A 21,324-nucleotide genomic window follows, 5' to 3' on the forward strand; every position below is an offset into this window, starting at 1 on the left:
CTTATCTATGTTATCAGTGCATCATTTTGACTACAGTGAGGACAGAGGAAGCTTCAGAGGCACGAATAGACTATTAAAAGGGTCATTTGGAGTTGACCAAATTCTATGTTGGCTTCATTGCTCTCCAACCCACCCCACTGATGACAACCCAGTACAAAAAATGTTAATTATTCTGCTGAATAGTTTCAAGAAATCAGTGTGTGCCATTACTAGAGCGGGGAAGATTTCCATGATTCTGTTATTTTTTTAGGATTTCTTTATGTTTCTAGTCTTTGGTTTTTTTTTTCAGAACAAACATGGGTGGCAGGTGAACACCGACCATCAGGCAAGCTAGCCTGCCCCTCACCTCTTCTGCCCGAGGCCCTGCCCTCCCACCCACTGGAGTCCTGAGTGCCCCCCCATGGCTGAAGGAGCCCCGGCTCCTCCGAGTGCCAGACCAAGCTGCTGGCTCCACCAACAGCTGCCCGCTGGCCCCAGCACCACCCTGGGCCGCACCTGGCAGCTGGTGGGCCAGAGCTCAGGGCTGCTGTCTGGCGCTGAGTCCCTGCTGGCTTCAGGTAGATGGAGCGGGGTGGGGGGAAGGGGAGGGCGGGGACTCAGGATGCAACATGGCCAGGGCCATGGTCTGGTCAGGGGAGGCTTAACCTGCCCTGGCCTATGATACCCATCACCCAGGAGAACAAACAGCTCTTAAATAAAGAGATTCAAAATATTAATTAGAAACACTAAAGTGTTAGTTGTGCAGTAATCTTGGAATTTTAAAAGGAGCCTAATGGTGTTAGATGCCCAAATCCCATGGACATTCAATGGGATTTGCATGCCTAACTCCCTTACTACTCTTTTGAAAAAAGAATCTCTTTCTTATGCTTTCTATATTTTTGTCAAGTTTTCCATGGAATATTTTATTTTATTGGAAACATATTAGTAACCACAAGGGAGACTCTCTTGATGCTTAGTAAGTAATAGACATTGTACAAAGAATAAAGTGTTACAGCCAATGAAGTCAATAAATCTTTCTTTTGAATTTTTTTCTTCTATAATCTGTTTATTTTACCTTACTAAGTTTACCTCAACCTAAACTTCCTTGAGGTGCTTTGTTATGAAGGTGACACTTGCAGGAAAGCCTGGGTTTGGAATGGCTCTAGGCTCCACTATGATTTCTGTCTACGCAGTGAGAACTTCAGATAAATGGCAGGAGCAGGATTAATCATGCCAGGATGGTATCAGACCTAGTCATCTTTTCCGCTCCTCAAGAGCAATTGCTCTTATCATCAAAAGCAACTCCAAGAGAAAGCATGGATAAAATGTAGAATCTCCCACCAATCATGCTGATAGTTAAGTCTCTGCTGATGGTCACTGAGAATAAAGTGATGAGATAGAGACACTATGAACTATGTATTTCCATTACGTCTGAATGTAATATACTGGAAAAATGTGACACGAACATGTTCTTTGTCACTGTACAAACTTCTCAAATCAATGAAAAAAGAACATGAGGAAACACTGTTAAGAACATTAATTTATGGAATGGCATTAGGCATGGTTATGAATTACTATTAGGAACAACACTAGTATTAATTATGAATTACAGTGTAGTATACGCAAAAAGAACAGGAGTACTTGTGGCACCTTAGAGACTAACAAATTTATTAGAGCATAAGCTTTCGTGGGCTACAACCCACTTCTTCGGATGCATATTGAGTGAAACATATCGAGGAGATATATATACACACATACAGAGAGCATGAACAGGTGGGAGTTGTCTTACCAACTCTGAGAGGCCAATTAAGTAAGAGAAAAAAAACTTTTGAAGTGATAATCAAGGTAACCAAGTACAGACAGTTTGATAAGAAGCAAGTGTGAGAATACTTACAAGGGGAGATAGATTCAATGTTTGTAATGGCTCAGCCATTCCCAATCCCTGTTTAGCCCTGAGTTGATTGTGTCTAGTTTGCATATCAATTCCAGCTCAGCAGTCTCTCGTTGGAGTCTGTTTTTGAAGTTTTTCTGTTTTAAGATAGCCACCCGCAGGTCTGTCATAGAATGGCCAGACAGGTTAAAGTGTTCTCCCACTGGTACAGTGTAGTATACATTTATGTCTCTGGCTTTAATGAAAAAAATTAATGGCAAATGCTATTCTAGTATATAAACCAAGGAATTCAAAACTCTGGGATAATCCCAGTGTGACATTGGTAGATTAGTACATTGACTCGGGGATTCCCTCTGTAGCCTTCAGCAAGTCAATTAACTTCTCTGTATCTGACTTTCTTCATATGTAAAATGGGAAATACTATGTTTTCAGTAAAGTGTGCAATACAATAACTATAATACCTATTTCCAAGAATTGCATGGGGATTAGTAAATTTGTTTTTAAAAATATTTAGAAGGTGTAAAGGACATTGTTGTTATTACTATTGAACTGCTGAAAAAGGCGATCAATTTAAGTAATCTGGAAAATCACAAAGATTCTACAGATCTGTCACATTTTACGCGCATTTAACATGCGCGATTTCAGCTTTACACGGTCGACAAAAACAAAAACAAAAAAAAAGAGAAATATAACAATTTTAATACTGTGCCTGTATTGCGGGCGATTCCGCCCGCCATTTAACTCAATGTAATTTTGACTATACGCGGTTTTCACTTTACGCGCTAACCGCGGAACGGAACCCTCGCATAAGATGAGACAGACCTGTACAAAGAATCGGTTCTATACAGACTTCATAGAATCTCATAAAGAATCACTCCTTTTCACCATTTTGCTGTAGGAGTACAGCATAATTTACTGGTGGAACAGTAGGGTTGTCAGAGGAGATCTCCAGCCCAAATATCATCAAGAAAGTGACTGGAAACAAGAGGCAGCTACTGGATATATTACATCAGCTACAGAGAAGGAATTTATTTGTGGATGAGAGAACTACATTTTGTTCCTGATGATTTTGACAAGATTGTTGTATGTAAAAATAGCAAGAGTGTCCTGTGAAGAGATCATTTTGTTAAAAATAGTTTTATTATGGGAACCGGATGACTTGGGAGATTGATATTATTGATATAAAGAAGCTTTCATCTCTAGGACACTAATTTAAATATGGGTAAGGTCAGTAGAAGTCATTATCATTTGACAAGATCTTTGTGGTTTGGCCAAATTAAGTTGTGGTCTCAGTTCATTTGCTCGTGGACAAGTGTTCCGATGATAAAAATCTTCACTACGAATGGCAGTCTAATCAGAATGGGCATGAAGACAGAACTATTCTCTCATCACTAGAGGTGTTCCCTTCATGTCATGAATAAGTTTCACTGTTTAGGCAATGTGGAGAAACTTGCACTCCTGCTACCAGAGAGCACTTGCTTTGAAAATAAATATTGTACTTCAGTTATCAGTCTCATAGAACCATTCTTAAGTATTTGAGTCCCTTACAAAGATTCAAAAAGTAATATGTGACAGTGTACCCCATAAGGCTTTATGGGGAGGGGGTGCTTATAAATGTATGTATGACGTAACTGAAATATGTTTTGTGCTGCCTGTGCCATGTAACATATCTCCGTAAAGGTTATGGTCTACTATATCTATTCATCCTATTTGTACATATATATCATTTTCTACTTGAGGTTAAGAATATGGGCTGTATGCTTGCTTGGTTTCTAAGTAAGCTTTGGGAGGCATTTGGTCAGCTTCTTTAGGAAGGAATTCGCCAGGTTAAGTACCTGATCAGGAAACACTTGGAGAACAATGCATCTTGGAATGCTCCAATCCACATAAGAAGTCTTCCTGGAGACATGCAAGATACCATGTGGACAATGGCTTCGGCCTGTAAAGACTGAGTCATGCAGGGACATGTGACTTGCCCAGGTGACTCCAGAACTCCATCTTGGAGCTGGACTTTGCATAGGAGGGAGGAGGGGGGGGTCTCCACCCACGAGAGAGTCTATTTAAACCCGTGGGAGACCCCTCCATTTTGTCTTCAGCTGGCTAAAGAAGGAGCCTCTCCATCCCCCCAGGATACTTGAAGGAAACTAGGACAAACAACAGTAACTACAGGGGGTGTGAGTAATTGCTGGACCCAGGCTGAAAGGAGATTAGCCTGTAAAAGGGAGCATTCTGGAACTGGTGAGGAACTTACCTGTATTTAGTTTGATTAGACATAGATTGCGCGTTTTATTTTATTTTACTTGGTGACTTACTTTGTTCTGTCTGTTACTACTTGGAACCACTTAAATCCTACTGTCTGTATTTAATAAAATCACTTTTTATTTAGTAATTTACTCAGAGTATGTATTAATACCTGGGGGAGCAAACAACTGTGCATATCTCTCTATCAGTGTTATAGAGGGGGAGCAATTTATGAGTTTACTCGGCATAAGCTTTATGCTGGGTAAAACGGATTTATTTGGGTTTAGACCCCATTGGGAGTTGGGCATCTGAGTGCTAAAGACAAGCACACTTCTGTGAGCTGTTTTCAGGTAAACTTGCAGCTTTGGGACAAGTGATTCAGACCCTGGGTCTGTGTTGAAGCAGACGGGAGTGTCTGACTCAGTAAGACAGGGTGCTGGAGTCCTGAGGTGGCAGGGAAAACAGGAGCAGGGGTAGTCTTGGTACATTGGGTGGCAGTTCCCAAGGGGGTTTCTGTGATCCAACCCGTCACATAATATAAAAAGTGTAAAGAGTCAATAAAACAGTCAACGGGATAGCATTTTCATCAGGTCTAATCATATAATGCTATGTGAGGTCAAAACAACAAGTCATGCATTATACATTTGAAATGTTGTCATCTTAAATGGTGCTAACATATTAAGTGTCCAAAAAAAACCAACAACCCAGCAAACAAACAAACAAACCCACCAATTACCTGCTAATGGGTTCAAAGATTTTTCAATTCGAACTGTAGAAAGTTTTCTGGCATTTCAAATTAGTTTGAGCAGTTAACCACATCCAGATTTAACAGCAAATGCTAATAAATTTTCGATTTTAATACCATCAGATTAGTTCTATTTAAGTGTTAAAAGTAAATCTACCATACAACTGCCTCGCATTGAGAAGGAAGACGGTACTACAATTCAATTTAGGACATCTGCTATCATACTAAAACTCTTACTTTGACAGAGACCTTTGACTACATTATTCCATTGTATTCATCTAGAGATTATGTTAATGTGCCCTTCAGTATTAATTTTGTGCTTCTAATGTGCTCTTAAGTTTCCGTAGCTCATATGTTTCACATAATGTGGCCCATGAACCACTTCTGTAATTGCATAACCCTACACTGGACACAGAATATAAAAGCAGAAGTAAAATTGATTATTTTTAAAAAGAGTAGCCATTTTAAAATCTCAATTGAACAATATATCTCATGTCACCTTAGATCTGTATTACAGGAAAACAGATCTTAACAACAGGATTTTAAAGGAACACATCAGCGTATTCATTTTTTGTTCCTTACACCAGCGACACAGCAAAAGTATTTTAAATTAAAATGTACACAAAGGAATATATTTTCTGTGCACTGAGGGGTAACACTGAGATGTTCAAGGAATGCATCTTTTAAGAGAGTACACTCTCAAAAACATAAAAGTATTTCACAAACCTCAGAAGTCTCCAAATGAATATTGTTCATGAATAACTGCATTAAAGCTATTTTTCATAATTCAGTTTAACAGCTTCTACTGTATTTGTTTAGTTCTATTTGTGTTGGCAAATCTCTCCATCTCCTTCATCCAGCATAAATTACTTGCTCCAATTCTTCAGTCTGAATATTTTTCATTTGTCTTTTTAGACTCACTTCCTATCAAAAAGGTGGCACATGCAGCCTACTGTGAGATCTCTGTCAATGCTACTTTAGGAGTCACCCAACTGGGATTCAGCAAAAGCAAAACAATCATTATTCATCTTCCCTTCCTCCCCACTATAGACCCAATCCAATTGCTACTGAAGTCAACAGAAAGATTCCCATCAAGTTCAGTGGATTTCGGATGAAGTCCAATATACCAATCAGTCTCAGATACCAATGAACAAATATCACTACTGTTGCTTGTGAAGTTTCCACCAAACAAAATTTTGATTGGAAGTGACAAGATCAGTGGGGGCAGGGAGATTTGTCACATGTTTGAACTCCAAGAATGGTTATAACAAAAGTAGGAGTATAGTTGGGGGGGGGGAGGGGAGGAGAGGTAATGGAAAGAGAGGGAGAGAATATTCCAGACAGTTTTAGAAACTTCAATTCAAGACTGAGATGCAGCTCAGATGAGTTATTACTTTATTCCCCAAAACATTTGCACCCACAGCTAGTCTCCACCAGCCTGAAAGTCTTGAAAAAGTTACCAAGTTCAGTCATAAGGTGTGGCAGTGAGGGAAGCCACCAAAATATCATTATGGGTGAAACGCTGACCCTCATGAAGTTATTGGCAAAAATCTCATTGGCTTCACTAGGGCCAGGATTTCATCTGGTGTGTTCAGAATTGCTAACCTTGGAAGGGCACTTTTTCTTAAATTATTCGAGTTTAAGCATGAATTGTCAGTAAAATTTGATCTTCCATTAAGAATGTACTTTTTTTTTCTTTTAAAACAAATTTAAAGAGAAAACAAAATGTTAGAACTTACATTCAATATCAAGGTACATGCTCTTTTGATGCCCACCAATTCTACTTGCAGCTTCACAGTCATATCTCCCTGAATCTGACAACTTCACATCTTTAATATGCAGTGACGATTTTCCATGCTGCCCTTTGACTTCTATACGGCCATCTGGGCTCTGTTTACATTGATTCAAGAAAGAGAAAGGGTTTCATATATAGATATATACGTATATGTGTATTTGTTTTATATATAAAACACCATTAATAATTATGACTGAATGTACAGTATTTGTTGTGAAAACATCTCATAATGTATGGTGAAATAAATATTAATGACTAAGCAATTTCAAAATCTGTCAAATATACAATTAAAAAAAAATCTAAACAAAAGAGAAGTTCTGATTCTAGACTCCATGGTCAAGGGAATAAGTACATGCTTAAAGGAACACTGTCAAGTAGTTAGATCCCCAAAATTATAATTTTAAGATTGATATAATCTGTCTGTCAATTCTAAAGAGCCTGATTCTGATTTCACACTGTTGTAAATGAGGAGTAACTCCGATCAAGTCAATGGAATTATATTGGTTTAAAATCATTGTAAATAAGATTACAGTGTCTCTCTCTGTTCTCTTTCATATCAGTGAGAAGTTGAAAAATCCAAAAATGAAAAAGCAGCTATTGATAGCTTTATTATTTTTATTTTTCTGCTAGAAACACAAATTAACTAAGAAACCACGGTCCGGAAACACTCCTGGAACCACTGGACTTCACTGATGATACTTATGACAACACAGAAATATAACATAGAAGTAAACTGTGATAAACAAACAAACATACATACATACATACTTATTGGCTTCTGCTTTACCAGGAAAAAAAGTTCAATATTTGCCAGCTTGGGGGTGGGGGAGGATATATTGATGGTGGGCATAACAGGTAGGAAAAAAATATAATTTACAAGCCTGTAAGAGTATGAAAAATAAAATAGACATTGAGAAAAATGTTTTTAAATACTTGAGAGTGGCACTTTAACTTCTGTGAAGTAACATGGTCCAGAGGAATGAGCAAAGGGTTAGGAGTTTGGAATGTCTCAATTCTAATCCTCGCTCTGCAGTTTATTTGCTTTACAGCCTTCAGCAACTCACTTCACCTCTTTGCCGCAGTTCTTTCATCTGTACGATGGGGGATGGGGACATGATACCTACCTCTCAGGAGTGTTGTCAGGAGTAATTAGTTAATGCTTGTACAATACTTTAAACATCCAAAGCACTCTGAGGTCCTATCCTGTAAACCCTTGCTGCCTGGCTCTACTGCTTATTACCATAAGGATTCCTATTGTGACTGCTAGTGTTGGAAGGATTTTACCTCATGTCTATATGATTAGTTTCTGAATTAATGAAGGAAAATGACATGCAAATCAGTTCACAGAATTGTTCACATCAACACAATATCAGCAAGGTACATGTCGGAATCATTATATAGAGAAACCTGTGGTCCTGATCCCACTTCAGAATCCAATAGCACAGACCTCATTTCCTGTGCACAGTCCCATCGAACTCAATAGGATTTTGCATGGGTGCAGGGGTTTGAAATAGTAGATGCCAGCGCAAGAATATGCCCTAAAATCCCTCAAACTGATAGAAATAAAACAAGGTCACTATCTCCTACTATGTCGATCTTAAATGCTGCAAATTATATTAAACAAATGCATAGCCTCAAGTCATCAGGACATTCATACAAATGTCAGAATTTACAGTCACTAGTGAACAACTACTAGAGTAAAAGATCTTGATACATCATGTTTTGCGTAGATTTTTTTGTTTATTCATTTGTTGTAATCTTTTTTAAATTTGGCTTTTAAAATTATTTTATTTATTTATTTGCAGGTCTGGCATGTTTTCAATTTTTGTTTTAATATTTGTTAAAATTGATGACTGTTGTTACTTGTTTGGATGCTGCTTAACTGGTTCTACGTTAAAAAGTGAAATAAACAAATGGATAATTCTACATCAAGTTTGTTCCTGTTTAAAAAATAAATTGAAGCAAAAGTGTTTTAGCAGTTTTACAATACATTCAGTGACTACTCTTTCTGATTTTACCTTGAGAACTGCAATTGGATCATATTGGGTAACATTTAATATTGCTATCAGAGACTTCCTATACTGAAATGACCTTATGACTTGTGAATGTAACTTTAAGTTAAAAAAGTCAGAGATACAATAGGGAGTAGTTAACAGCACTATCCATTCATTAACAACTATCATCATACAGGAGTAAGGTAGTTGAACAGAAAGGAAAAAAATGATCTGATGGATGCACAGGATGTAAGACCTGATGTTAGTGTTAATACCAGGGGGCAATATTCTCGTTCAGGACCATGCAGCTCCAATTGAAATATAGGTCTCATCATTAAACATATACTTACTTAGTTCTGATAAACATACAGTAATACATTTGTTCCTTAGAAGAATCTAAATCTATCCTTTCAAATACAGCAATATAGAGTAATGAGAGATGACATAAGAAAAATATTGTCTTTGGACTGTTGGTTTAGTGAAGCCCTGCAAAAATAACACATTTTTTTTTTAAAAAAAGGTCCACTTAAACTATGATGAAGGACCTTTCTATTGTACTGTGCAATAAACTCTCCCCGATAAATTGTAATGTGTTATATTATCTCTATACAAATATATCTGCTGAAATTATTTTACTGTCTGACTTTTGCAAACAGATTGGGGCAATGGTTTCCTGTTTCCAAAAATAGTCATTACCACATCTTTTGGGAAAAAGGTGCAAAAATGTCTAAGTAAACAATTACAGAATTAAAATGTTTAGAGCAGAAGTTCATCCATCAGTTGGTTTATGCCCTGAAGGATGAGGGTTTGTCTCATTGAGGTCATCCCTTCTAATTCTTGGGGGGTTTATTGTATTTATAATACTATCTAATGGAACTGTGAATGTTTCCATTATTCATATAAATCATAGAATCATAGAAGATTAGGGTTGGAAGAGCCCTCAGGAGGTCATCTAGTCCAATCCCCTGCTCAAAGCAGGACCAACACCAATCAAATTATCCCAGCCATGGTTTTGTCAAGCAGGGCCTTAAAAACCTCTCAGGATGGAGATTCCACACCTCAGGTAACCAATGCCAGTGCTTCACCACCCACCTAGTGAAATAGTGTTTCCTAATATCCAACCTAGACCTCTCCCACTGCAACTTAAGAACATTGCTCCTTGTTCTGTCATCTGCCAACACCAAGAACAGCCGAGCTCTATCCTCTTTGGAATCCCCCTTCAGGTAGTTGAAGGCTCCTATCAAATCCCCCCCCCCCCCACTCTTCTCTTCCGCAGACTAAACAAGCCCAGTTCTGTAAACCCAGGGCCAGCTCCAGGCACCAGCCCACCAAGCTTGTGCTTGGGGCGGCACCTGGAGGGGGGCGGCGCGGCGCTCCAGCTCCCGCCGCCGGGGAGAGCGGGGCCACAGCCGGGCTCGCCGCCTTCCCCCCGGCCCTCTGGCCGCCGGGGAGATCAGACCCCCCGCCGGGCCCCCCCCCCCCCCCGGGGGCCCCGCCGGCCCCCCCCCCCCCCCCCTGGGGGGGGGGGAGGGGGCGGCCGGAGGCTTTTTTGCCTGGGGTGGCAAAAAAGCCAGAGCCGGCCCTGTGTAAACCTCTCCTTGTAAGTCATGTGTCCCAGCCAATCCCTCTTGTTTATTTATGATCACAAATAAAAGTGAAGATGTTTTTATTAAGTAGCAATACAATAGCTTTATTAAGTAGTAGTGCCACTTCTTTCAACCTGCCAAAGCTGAAATTAGGGACTAGGTGTGTAACAAAGATCCAAAATGAGGGAAAAGGGAAAAAAAAATAGTCACAGAGGAAACTTAAGATGGTATCTGATTTATTCCTTTAGCGTAAATAACTCTTACAGTAACTTTGGTTTTCTGATTATTTATTTTGGAAGTAAATAGATTTTAATAATGTTTCACACAACATATGTCCAATGTAGGTCTCTTTTGGGCTAAAATGAATGATGTTCCTCAAAATGAGAAGTATTACTATCCAATACAGAAAATATTTCTGCAAAGTGTTAGAATAATCCCAATGAAATCAAAGCGTATGTTCTTGAAATCAATTGGAATTTTGCCTAAGGACTTCAAGTTTCTCTGTGTATTTATGGCATTATGGTTTCAGAAAAGGAAAATATATTACACACACAATGATCAGTGTTATACACAATGATAAACATTATAAAGGAAACATTTAATTTAGCATAAAGTTAGTTTCATTGTAATATTTTTCTGTAATTAGACTGTAATGTCATGGCACGGTATTGTGTGTTCACACATTATAGTGATAATCACCAGAGAAGTATGTAATAAATAAAGCAAATATTTTCTTTATAAATGTTGACCATCATACCTCATTGTTCTAAGTTTCAGATGAATTTTGTCTATTTACTTTGTTAGAAGAGTAAGAAGTTATGACTATCTCCAAACTACCAGAAATGGTCAGCAAGGCCATATCTCCGTATCAAATTCTAAATAAACGTAATAGTTCAAATTCTTCTCTCTGCTACACCTGTGCAAACCCACTATAGTCAATAGGTTAAACACTATAGTCAATAGGTACAACTGAGAGCAGAATATACCCAAATATGGATAACTAATCAAGATATTACAACATTTTGCAATGCTAGGGCTAGCAACAGGGTCATCAAAACTAACTACCTATAAAAGTGAATATTCTACTCTGATACTCTACTGCTCTGATATTCAGGCCCTCTACCGTATGCAATGAGAAGCATAAGACCATTTGAATAATAGTGACATGTTTTTTTTTCACCTTAGTGGGCTTTAACAGGGATTACGTTATTTACTTTTCCTTTATAAGTCACCAGTATGGCTTTATTAGATTTAAAAAGGCTATAGGTGGAGGAAATAAAAATGCTATGGGAATATACAGTATTTCATGAATAAACTGATATCTATATATAAACATTTCTATTTATTAATATTCATTGATATAATTTGATAATTAGAAAATATATACACCTCTACCCAGATATAACGCTGTCCTCGGGAGCCAAAAAATCTTACCGCGTTATAGGTGAAACCGCGTTACATCGAACTTGCTTTGATCCGCCGGAGTGCGCAGCCCCGCCCCCCCGGAGCACTGCTTTACCGCGTTATATCCGAATTCGTGTTATATCGGGTCGCGTTATATCGGGGTAGAGGTGTATTATAGTGTCTTGTTCATTGTTATTTCAATTCCATTTGGTTTCTCAGGAAATTAACTGCCACCTCTTTAGGCCTAGAATAGTAGTTGAAGATGCTTTTATGTCACTGCTACCAACCAAAATTAGTTTACTCATTTACTCTCAGTTTATTGATGTTTTAATGTACATATAAAATACAGTGTCTCCTATTAAAATAGTCAGTATTTGTCCAGAGATACAACATTAATACCACAGCTATCTCCTATACTTAATATAGAGAAAATCTATGAGGTAGCTGAGATCATTATGCGGTAATTGTTGTCAAATGATAACTTTAATATGACCACTGTACTTCGTATTTCTTAAACATACGAGGGTGAAAGTCATCCCCATTTGAATTAATACTGTGGCCAACAGCAATCAGTTCTACAATTCAATGCTGTAATAGTAAACTCTTATCCAGAGGGTCTTAAAAGCTAAGTTGGGGCACACATTATCAAAATCAGCGAGATACTAAACCACAACTTATTAATTAGCCAATAGATGAACATAAACTCAGTCTGGCACTTTCCAGGAAGCAAATGCCAGCTGTAAGTTGTTCATAATGATCAGCAATAGATTACGGCATAGCAGTAACATTTCCGGTTGCTGAAAATGGTAGGTTCTCTTCTCAGGAGAGCCAATATGTAAATGATAATTATAATTGCTTTTTGTATAGCCTCTTTCATAAAAGTAGCATAAATTTTAATTGTTATCCAAAGTTCTTCTCCCATGTAAAACTTGGTAGATGGGGGGAAAAAACACCTAGTATATGTATTTTTAAAAAACTGCATTCATCCCAGTTCTCTGGGATCACCCGAGGAGCATAGAGGGCAAGCGATCCCAGAAAAAGCAGGTCAGACAATCCCATTATCTATCTAGGTTTTTATACAGATGTCCATCACTGTGTTATCTTTCTGGATGGTTTCCAGGGCTTGAACACTTCAGACCCCCAGGTAGTTATGTAGAGGTACTGCTGGGCTTGTCTGACCCCAATACCCATACACAGCCACTGCAGCATGGCTGGATTAGTCAATAGACATGGTGATGCACAAGTGTAGGTTGACAACCCAAATGTGGGCGCTCAGCCTGTGGGAGGATGTCACCAAGAACACACAGGAGAGGAATGCTGATTCAAGCAGCATTAAGTTTACTGTATAACCCCTTTTAATGTGTTGTTCTACGGTTCTTGGATGGGAATGTACTGTCTAGTGTAGCTCCTCCCAGTCTCTTCTCCTCTACTCCAGGCCAGAACCCCTTTTTTCTACCTGGCCCATTTTTTCTGGAAGAGAGTGAGGCTATTATACAGATGGGAGAGTGTTATGCATAGCTGCCTTTTCTCTCCATGTGGACTACTCTGGCTTATTCTGTTTAAGTCATGCACACATAGGAGAGCACAGTGCCACAGAAATTTACAAAGTAGTACATTAAGACACAATAAAAAATGTCAGAAAAACAAGCTAAATTTGGAGCACTGTATACTTCAAAAATACACCAGCTTAACAAAAGTAATTTTAAAATTGATGTAGTAAAAACTGGGATAATCCAGACAAGGGAACACATTGGCTACATTGGAGTTTCATCCACTTATGGGAGGTCTCAGTATGGCCCTATGACTTCATACAATAATGCTGACTATATTTTTAAAATCTTGATCTATGACACTTTCAAAATGTAGTCAAGTAGGACTAGAAGCTAATGATCTGATAAATGAGAGTTCAACGAAGCAATCCATCCCAAGAAATCTGACTGAAACACGTAAAACCTATTCAGTGAACTGGAAAGTTTAACCTCTCACAGCATGACAGCCCAGCATTTTGAATAGTGATAGCAATCTAATTCCATCAGCCTTATTTACAAAGACCTAAAGATTAAATATTCAAGGTACAATAAACTGTCAAGAACAAAATGAGATTGTTCTTTATAGATGCTGAAGTGAGCTCAAAGTTAATAACTGTGTAGAGCCATGATAAAAAATAAAAATCTTTCCAAACACAAATCAAGTTGAGAAGTTCTCTACATAAATACAATACCCCTGCCCCAAAATTCAGTTCACCTCTAGTGAATTCTATCAAATACTTTAAAATGATGACATCAGTGTGGTTACCTGCTTATCTGTGGGCTCTGCAATTTATTTATTACTTGTATTGCTTTATATATCACCTGTTACCTGAATTTTCCTGCTTTGATCCCTGGAATTTCCTCCTGATATTTGGTGTCCCATGTATGCAATTATTGGCAGGCTGCTGGGTGGAAAACATCTTCCAAGGCTCCCAAGAGAGCAGTGGGGTTGATGAGAACCTCATATCTAAGGGTTCCAGAGGAGACATGCCTCTTTCAGGAGTCTTGAGGAAATTGCTAAGAGAATAGTATCCAGGGAGAGAAAATAGCAGCTTTTGGTGTAAACCAACTTTTAGGACTAATCATGTGCTCTGATACAGAGAATGTCTCCAGGGGCATGAGTCCAGTGATGTTACAGATTCAAGTGTATAACTTTTCAGTTGTTTTGTGTTGGTGGATAGTGCACAATGAGATGATGGTTGGAAACTCTTTTCTTTTCTTCTTGCTTCACAATTGTAGCAGGCTGCAACTGGTATGACTTGGGGGCGTAGTTATTGGTTGAGTTTGATTGATCAAACCCTTCTCTGACTCCAACTGTGGGATTACTGGACCAAATGAGATGGCATTGTACATTTGCCAGAATGTGCATTTTGAGTTGGCTGGGAGTAGTGTGGCAGGTGAGAACAGCTGCATGAAATAGTGACTGGATTGTGGCTGGTCTTTGATAGTATAATTTGTCTGGTGAGAGCAGCTGTGACACTGTGTTGATTATCTTCTCTCCTATAGAGCTCAGTGATTGTGCGTTTGGTTGTGAAATGATCTATTTTATATTATTGAAGGACAAGTACAAGATCTCTAATAAAATCCTCACATTTAACATCTAGACAGGTTGAAATTACTTTATTTGTTCTCATATTAGAGTTTAAAACTTGTTTTTATGACTAAAGTATCATAACTCCCCATATCACTCTATTAGAGTTCAGTGCCTGTCACTGTATAGAGACATCAGGCTTTTCTCACTGACAACTTGCACCTTCTGTGATATGCTTCAGTGTTTTTTGGATACAAAGAATGTCACGTTTCAGCTACCAAAATGTTAAAGGAGCACGGGTCTAGTATTTAAACTGTTTTTTTTTCTTAAATACATTCCCATAATTGTCCTGAAAACACACAAAAACCTCTGCAGCACTTGCAATATTTCTGGTCTGAATTCTTCCAAAGTAGCGGTCACAGATGTCAACAGTAGCAGAGCCCAAACAAGAAGACACTTTAACTTTATGCTTAGTTCTTCATTCTTTCATTTTCTGCAGTCAGATGGTTCCTAACTATAAAAGCAAGGACCCATTACTATATGGTCTACTGATATTTTGAACACATGACATTGAATTTTCAAGAAGAAGTTGATGAACAGAATCATCTTTGGAATTTCACAACCATTGTCAGGAAACTTGCTGCTTTCAGTTGCTGTTGAATTGTCATCCATGAAAGAGCAAAAACTTCAAACCAGACACTTGTGAATCATTCAGTCTGAAGCATTTCAACCAGCAGATATAGATTGGCCCAGTAAGCTGGTCCTTGAAGTAACAAGGTAGAAGAGAAGAGTTGCCAACTGAGTTGAAGGTACTGGATTAGGATAAAATTCCAGAAGTCCAACAAAAATAGGTGACAAACAATTCCTAGTTTGAGAATCTACCTTTGACGATGAGAAAGGGCTGTCATTCACAACAGCCATCAACGTGCAGAAGCTGATGGAAGCTCCCTTCTGGATGGTATATTCACAACATTCCCCATACTCTTCAGGTAAATGTATTCTATCCATGCACCTGTTGAAAACAGCAGAAAATTCCAGAGTATTGCTACGTGTTTATGCCTTAATGTCCAGTGAATCAGAATAATGCTACAGCAGAGTCTTGGACTTGAATTATTTTTATGTAAGACCTTGGGAGTCATCTAGAACAGCAGCTGGTTTATTACAGATTTCAAGCAGGTAGCAATCATTGCTGCATGCTACAAATTTCTGAAGGGGTTGAAAGCTGCTTATTCCACATGGGAGAACTTATTCAGACTAAGCCATTAACTGAAGGTCTACAGTGTAATACATAGGAAGTCATGAAAAACTAGTCTTGAAGTAAAGGCATTTTGTTGCTTTGACTTTCTTTCCATCTGCAGACATAGTGGCTACTTTCAAAGAATTCAAAGTGGAAATGCAAGCAGGTACTATGCAGATTTTTATAATTCAGGAAAATTATATTCTTGAGAGCTCCAGATGGCATTTAAGAAATGACAACACTATATAAACTATATAAACCTTTATTGCTTCGTGCTGGTGCTTACTTACAACATTTTAGCTGGTGAGTAGTCAGGTGACACACCACACTCCACATACCAAAATCAAACACTACAGCATAAAACAGAAGGTCGGGCTGCTGTTCTTGGAAGAGCTCACTTTGGTTTGCTTGTAATCATGAAGGCATGTGAAAGAGAAATGATGAAGAAAGAACATTGTATCTGGTCATTCAAAATCATCGCCTATAAGGTGCAAATCACTAAGGAGAAATGGTTGATGACTAATAATGATGAGTATATAAGCAGCATGTGATAGAATCTTACAGAGAAGCTGGGCAAAAACATGCCTCTGTGGTAATAAAAAGGGAAAAATAAAAACAAAGAAATTAATATTTTTTTTGATCATCTGCACTTTGTTATTAGAGGCTCCATTCCTGAAAAAACAATTTTATTCAGATAGATGTCAGTTCTACAGAGGAGGATGAGCACAATTTACAGGAAAAAGATCATAAAACATAAGTCTTATCTAATACAGACCTCATTTAGTACAGCCATCAAAAATAATAGTTTTACCACAGAACCACATCTAATCTTAAAGGCAGTTACTGAGATAAGATACTCCGGCTACAAGAGGATCAGCCACAGGTGGCTATATTACACCTTTGTGCTCCCTTTGAAACTGCTGAGCTGCAGTTCAGACTCCAGCATAAATTGGAGTAGCCAGAGAATCCATTATGCTAGTGGGAGACTGCCAGAACGCACACAGTCCCAACGCATGTGCAGATATGAGGTCTGATCCTGTTTAGAGTCTAATACCTTCACTTACCTAGGGTTACCATATTTCAACAATCAAAAAAGAGGACGGTGGGAGCCCCGACCTAACCCCACCCCTGCCCCTCCCACTTCCTGCCCCCTGACTGCCCCCCTCAGAACTCCCAACCCCCCCCCTCCTTGTCCCCTGACTGCCCCCTCCTGGGACCCCTGCCCCTAACTGCCCCCCAGGACCCCACCCCCTACCTAAGCCTCCCTGCTCCTTGTCCCCTGACTGCCCCCTCCTGAGACCCCCCCATCCTAACTGCCCCCTTAGGACCATACCCCCTACCTGTCCCCTGACTGCCCAAAACCTTATCCATCCCCCCACCCCCTGACAGCCCCCCCAGAACTCCTGACCCATCCAACCCTCCCCCTGATCCCTGTCTCTTGACTGTTCCCTCCAGAACCCTTCTCCGACCCCCTGGTCCCCTTACCGTGCCGCTCAGAATAGCGTGTTGGGCTCCATGCGGAGCCCGACACGCTGCCGCGCTCCCCCACGGAGCGCATAGCCCGGTTCCCACCCTCGCAGAGTGCTGCTGAGCGGCGCGCTGGACAGCAGGGGAGGGGGAGCAGGGGGAGGAGCTTCAGACTGCTGGAGGCCCGATGCAAATGGCCGGCGATCTGTGAATGCAGGGAGGGGGAGGGAGGAAGAGAGAGGAGGGGAGTGATCTGAAGCTTCAGGGGAGAGGAGGGGGGAAGCGGAGGAGGGGCTCTGGCTGCCGGAGCCCCGTGCGAGTGGCTCGATCCGGCTGGCTGCCCTGTCAGCCGTGCCACGCTCTGCGGGCGGGGGGGGGGGGGGTGGGGGAAATCCGGACATTTACAAATTCCCCCCGATGCTATTTTTAAACTCAAAAAGCCGGACATGTCCGGGAGAATCCAGATGAATGGTAACCCTAATTTACTAGAATCTAGCTACTAATGATCAGTCAAACCCTATGCATGTGAACAGAATCACCAGTGTGAACTATCCATGGCAGCAGTTGTGGTAAGTAGGATCACTCTGCTCAAGAACTTTGACCAGATGACATTTTTACTCAAGTCAATAGCAAAACTGTCAAGATCAAACCTCCACATGTTTTATAACTGGCTACAGGAAACTATTCATTCAAATAAATCACTTTTAAAAAAATCATAATATGGGGGTACAATTCTGTATGTTGACTCACAGAAAGTGGTGATAACATGGCTCTAGATAAGTATTTTGCTTGCTACAGTGATATTACAGAAACACTATACAGCTATTTCATCACTTTACTTATCTATGGGATCCTTTTTTAAACCATACACTCAGAGCAACATTTAACTGTGGACCTATGTATTCCACCTCCCAGCCCTCCTCTGTTTGATTCAGTGGATTTTTTTTTTCTTTTTTAACTCATAAAAATATTTTCGAGATGACACATATGCTGATGATCGCCACACAGGATTTCTGAAGGCTGTCATAATGCACTCAAAACTCAACAGTAAATGTCATCAGTCTTTCACACTGAGGAAGGATATGAATGGGCCAGCAGATTGTGGATCCTGGATCTGTGGTAAGACCCAGCAGCAAAAAGGTCAAAATGCCATATGAGCTTATTTATTTGATTTTATTTATTTTTAATGTGTTACACTTTGGAAAATTGTAAGGTGGACTGAGAAGTGGAGAGCCAGGGGAAAAGATCTCCTTCTCTTGGGGAAGATAACTCTGAGTTCGCTTAAACTTTAACACCTTGCTCATCATTCACAGAGGCACTGTACATTTATAACTGTATATTGTAAAGGCTCCCACAGCAGCTTCACTCATTCTGGCAACTCTCCTAGGCACAATTCTACAAAGCACTGAGCACTCCCATGAGTTGCTGAGTTCCCTCAATTCCCATTCAAGTCACTAGTAGATGAGAACACACACTACCTCACAGGAGTGTAAAGCGTCCTGCAGGATTGAGACAACAGAACGGGGATGGAGATGGGCTAGGCAGGCCATCTTCTGCAAAGCACTTCTCCTCACCCCACAGATAAGCTAATAAAATACTTGGAAATGCTGAGAGCTGTGGAACATTGGTGCAATTATGGGTGGGTGAAGGGGCAAATCCCTCTCCATCTTTCAGCCCGCGGGGACCTACAATGTTTTTCTCCTCTGAACTTTCAACTGGCTGACAGACAACAGAAAGCAGGACCTATTGCTGCTGAGTGCTGCAGCCTCAGCAAACTCTTCCTCCACTCCTCTTTCCTCTTGCCACAGAGTTGGAGGGGCACAAACCAGGTATGTCATGGTATCTACAGAGGAGTTTTTATATCAGGTAAAATCATGTTTTTTTACCACCAAGGGAAAATCTAGTTAATCCCAGTGTAAGGCATTTTCTATTTTTAAAACTGTTTTGTTAATGCACACCACATCACACTTAGTTTTAGTTACATATTGAAATTGTGGTCCTGTATCCGATTTGACAGTGGCAAGCAACAGAGGCTTCAGGGATAGGTGCATGCAACTCCCCAGTGGACAAATGTGGGATAATCTGTCTCCAGGAAGGTTTTATCCTAATCCCTAATTGTTAGAGATTGGTTTGAACCCTGAAACCTGATGTTTTATACCCCTTCAAAAATTGCAAGCATTAACAATTGTAACTCTGAATATTTTTTATCCAAATAAGTGTCCAATTCCGCTTTGAATCTTGCTAAATTCTTGGCCTCAACACATCCTGTGGCAAGAATGCATTGTGTGAAGAAAATAAAAGCACATTCAGTGCATCTCTTGGAAATCTCATGGATTTGATGACTTTCTCTTACTATATATATACATACATACATAGAGAGAGAGAGAGAGAGAGAGAGAGAGAGACAAAGAGGCGGGACTAGCTCAGTGAGAACAGGAGTTTAAAAAGACAGGTCCTAAACAACCAGATGAGCTAGTCAACATGGGAGATTTGCAAGGGAGTTTAGAGAGGATGTGTGAAAGACAAACTCATCTAGCAAATTTACTTTAAGCTTAGGACAATAACCCCTCCCCAAAACACCCCAACCAAACAACTAAAAACACCTACAAGAATAAAAATAATGCAGGTAGAACTCCAGCAGCAGAATTGGGGCAATCCAGTTTACTGCACTCATTGAAGTATGTATGATTACCTGCCTTGTGGGCAGGTGGCATATGTGTGTATTTGGTGCAAGCAGTTCATGGCCCTCAGAAACCAAATATTGGTGCTTTAGACCAGAGTGGTTGAACTGGAAGAGCTAAGTGAAACAGAGAGGCACATAGAGGAGACTTTCAGGGACATGGTAGAGTGGTCCCACCCCCATTCTGTCAGTCTCTGTGCTGTTGAGGACAACACAAGTCTTGGGGAATCAGAACATCAAGCTGGAGCACAGGGAAACAATCCCATAATTGAGACTCCCCTTCCAGATGATGTCATGGTATCCTCTCGCACTGGGGGACCCCAACATTAGGAAGAGACAGGTAATAATAATGGGGGATTCAATTATTAGACACAAGGATAGTTGGTTTTGTGATGACCAGGAGAACTGCATGGTGAATTGCCTGCTGGGTGAGAAGGTGCAGACTTCATGAGACATCTACACAGACTTATCTACAGTGTTGAACAGGAGCCAGTGGTGACAGTACATATACATACCAGTGACATAAGGAAAGATAGGAGAAAGTTCCTGGAGGCCAAACGTAGACTGCTATCTAACACATTAAATTCCAGGACCTCCATGTCAGCATTTTCTGAAATGCTTCCAAAACCATGCACAGGACCAGTTAGACAGGCAGAAGTGCAGGGTCTCAATGAGTGGATAGGACAATGGTGTTGGAAGGAGAGAGTTAGGTTTACTAGGAACCGGGAACCTTTTTGGAAATGAAGAGCCTATAACAGAACCAAATTGCTGGCATGTAAAATTAAAAAGGTCATAGTTGATCTTATAAACTAATAGACTGGGGAAACGTGATGGATCTGGAGGAGCACACAGTTTGGACAAAGACATATCCCCAGTGTGTGTCTGTGTGTGTGTCAATTACCATGTTACCAAATTTTGCAATTTTACTGTGAGCAGTGAGATTTTGCCTCCTGCTATAGGAGGTTTCACTCTAGGTACCAAACAAGATCTTGTCCCCATTGCACTAGGCCAGGGGTCGCCAACGTTTGGCACGCGGTTCGCCAGAGTAAGCACCCTGGTGGGCCGGGCCAGTTTTATTTACCTGCTGACGCGGCAGTTTCGGCCGATCGCGGCCCCCATTGGCCGCGGTTCGCCGTCCCGGGCCAATGGGGGCGGCGAGAAGCGGCGCGGGCGAGCGATATGCTGGCCGTGGCTTCTCGACGCCCCCATTGGCCCGGGACGGCGAACCGCGGCCAGTGGGGGCCG

General features: G+C 40.3%; 1 protein-coding gene across 1 annotated transcript in view; it reads right to left on the minus strand.

Annotated features, from left to right (window-relative positions):
- Positions 1 to 21,324, minus strand: part of NCAM2 (neural cell adhesion molecule 2) — a 242,275-nt gene that overhangs the window by 149,477 nt on the left and 71,474 nt on the right. The window contains exon 9 of the mRNA XM_024212344.1: positions 6,596 to 6,746. Coding sequence (XP_024068112.1) covers positions 6,596 to 6,746 — 151 coding nt within the window. The remainder of the gene's footprint in view (positions 1 to 6,595; positions 6,747 to 21,324) is intronic.

The sequence above is a fragment of the Terrapene carolina genome, unplaced genomic scaffold (genome assembly GCF_002925995.2).
Source record: "Terrapene carolina triunguis isolate 2854851 unplaced genomic scaffold, T_m_triunguis-2.0 Scaffold38, whole genome shotgun sequence".
Classification (NCBI taxonomy): domain Eukaryota; kingdom Metazoa; phylum Chordata; order Testudines; family Emydidae; genus Terrapene; species Terrapene triunguis.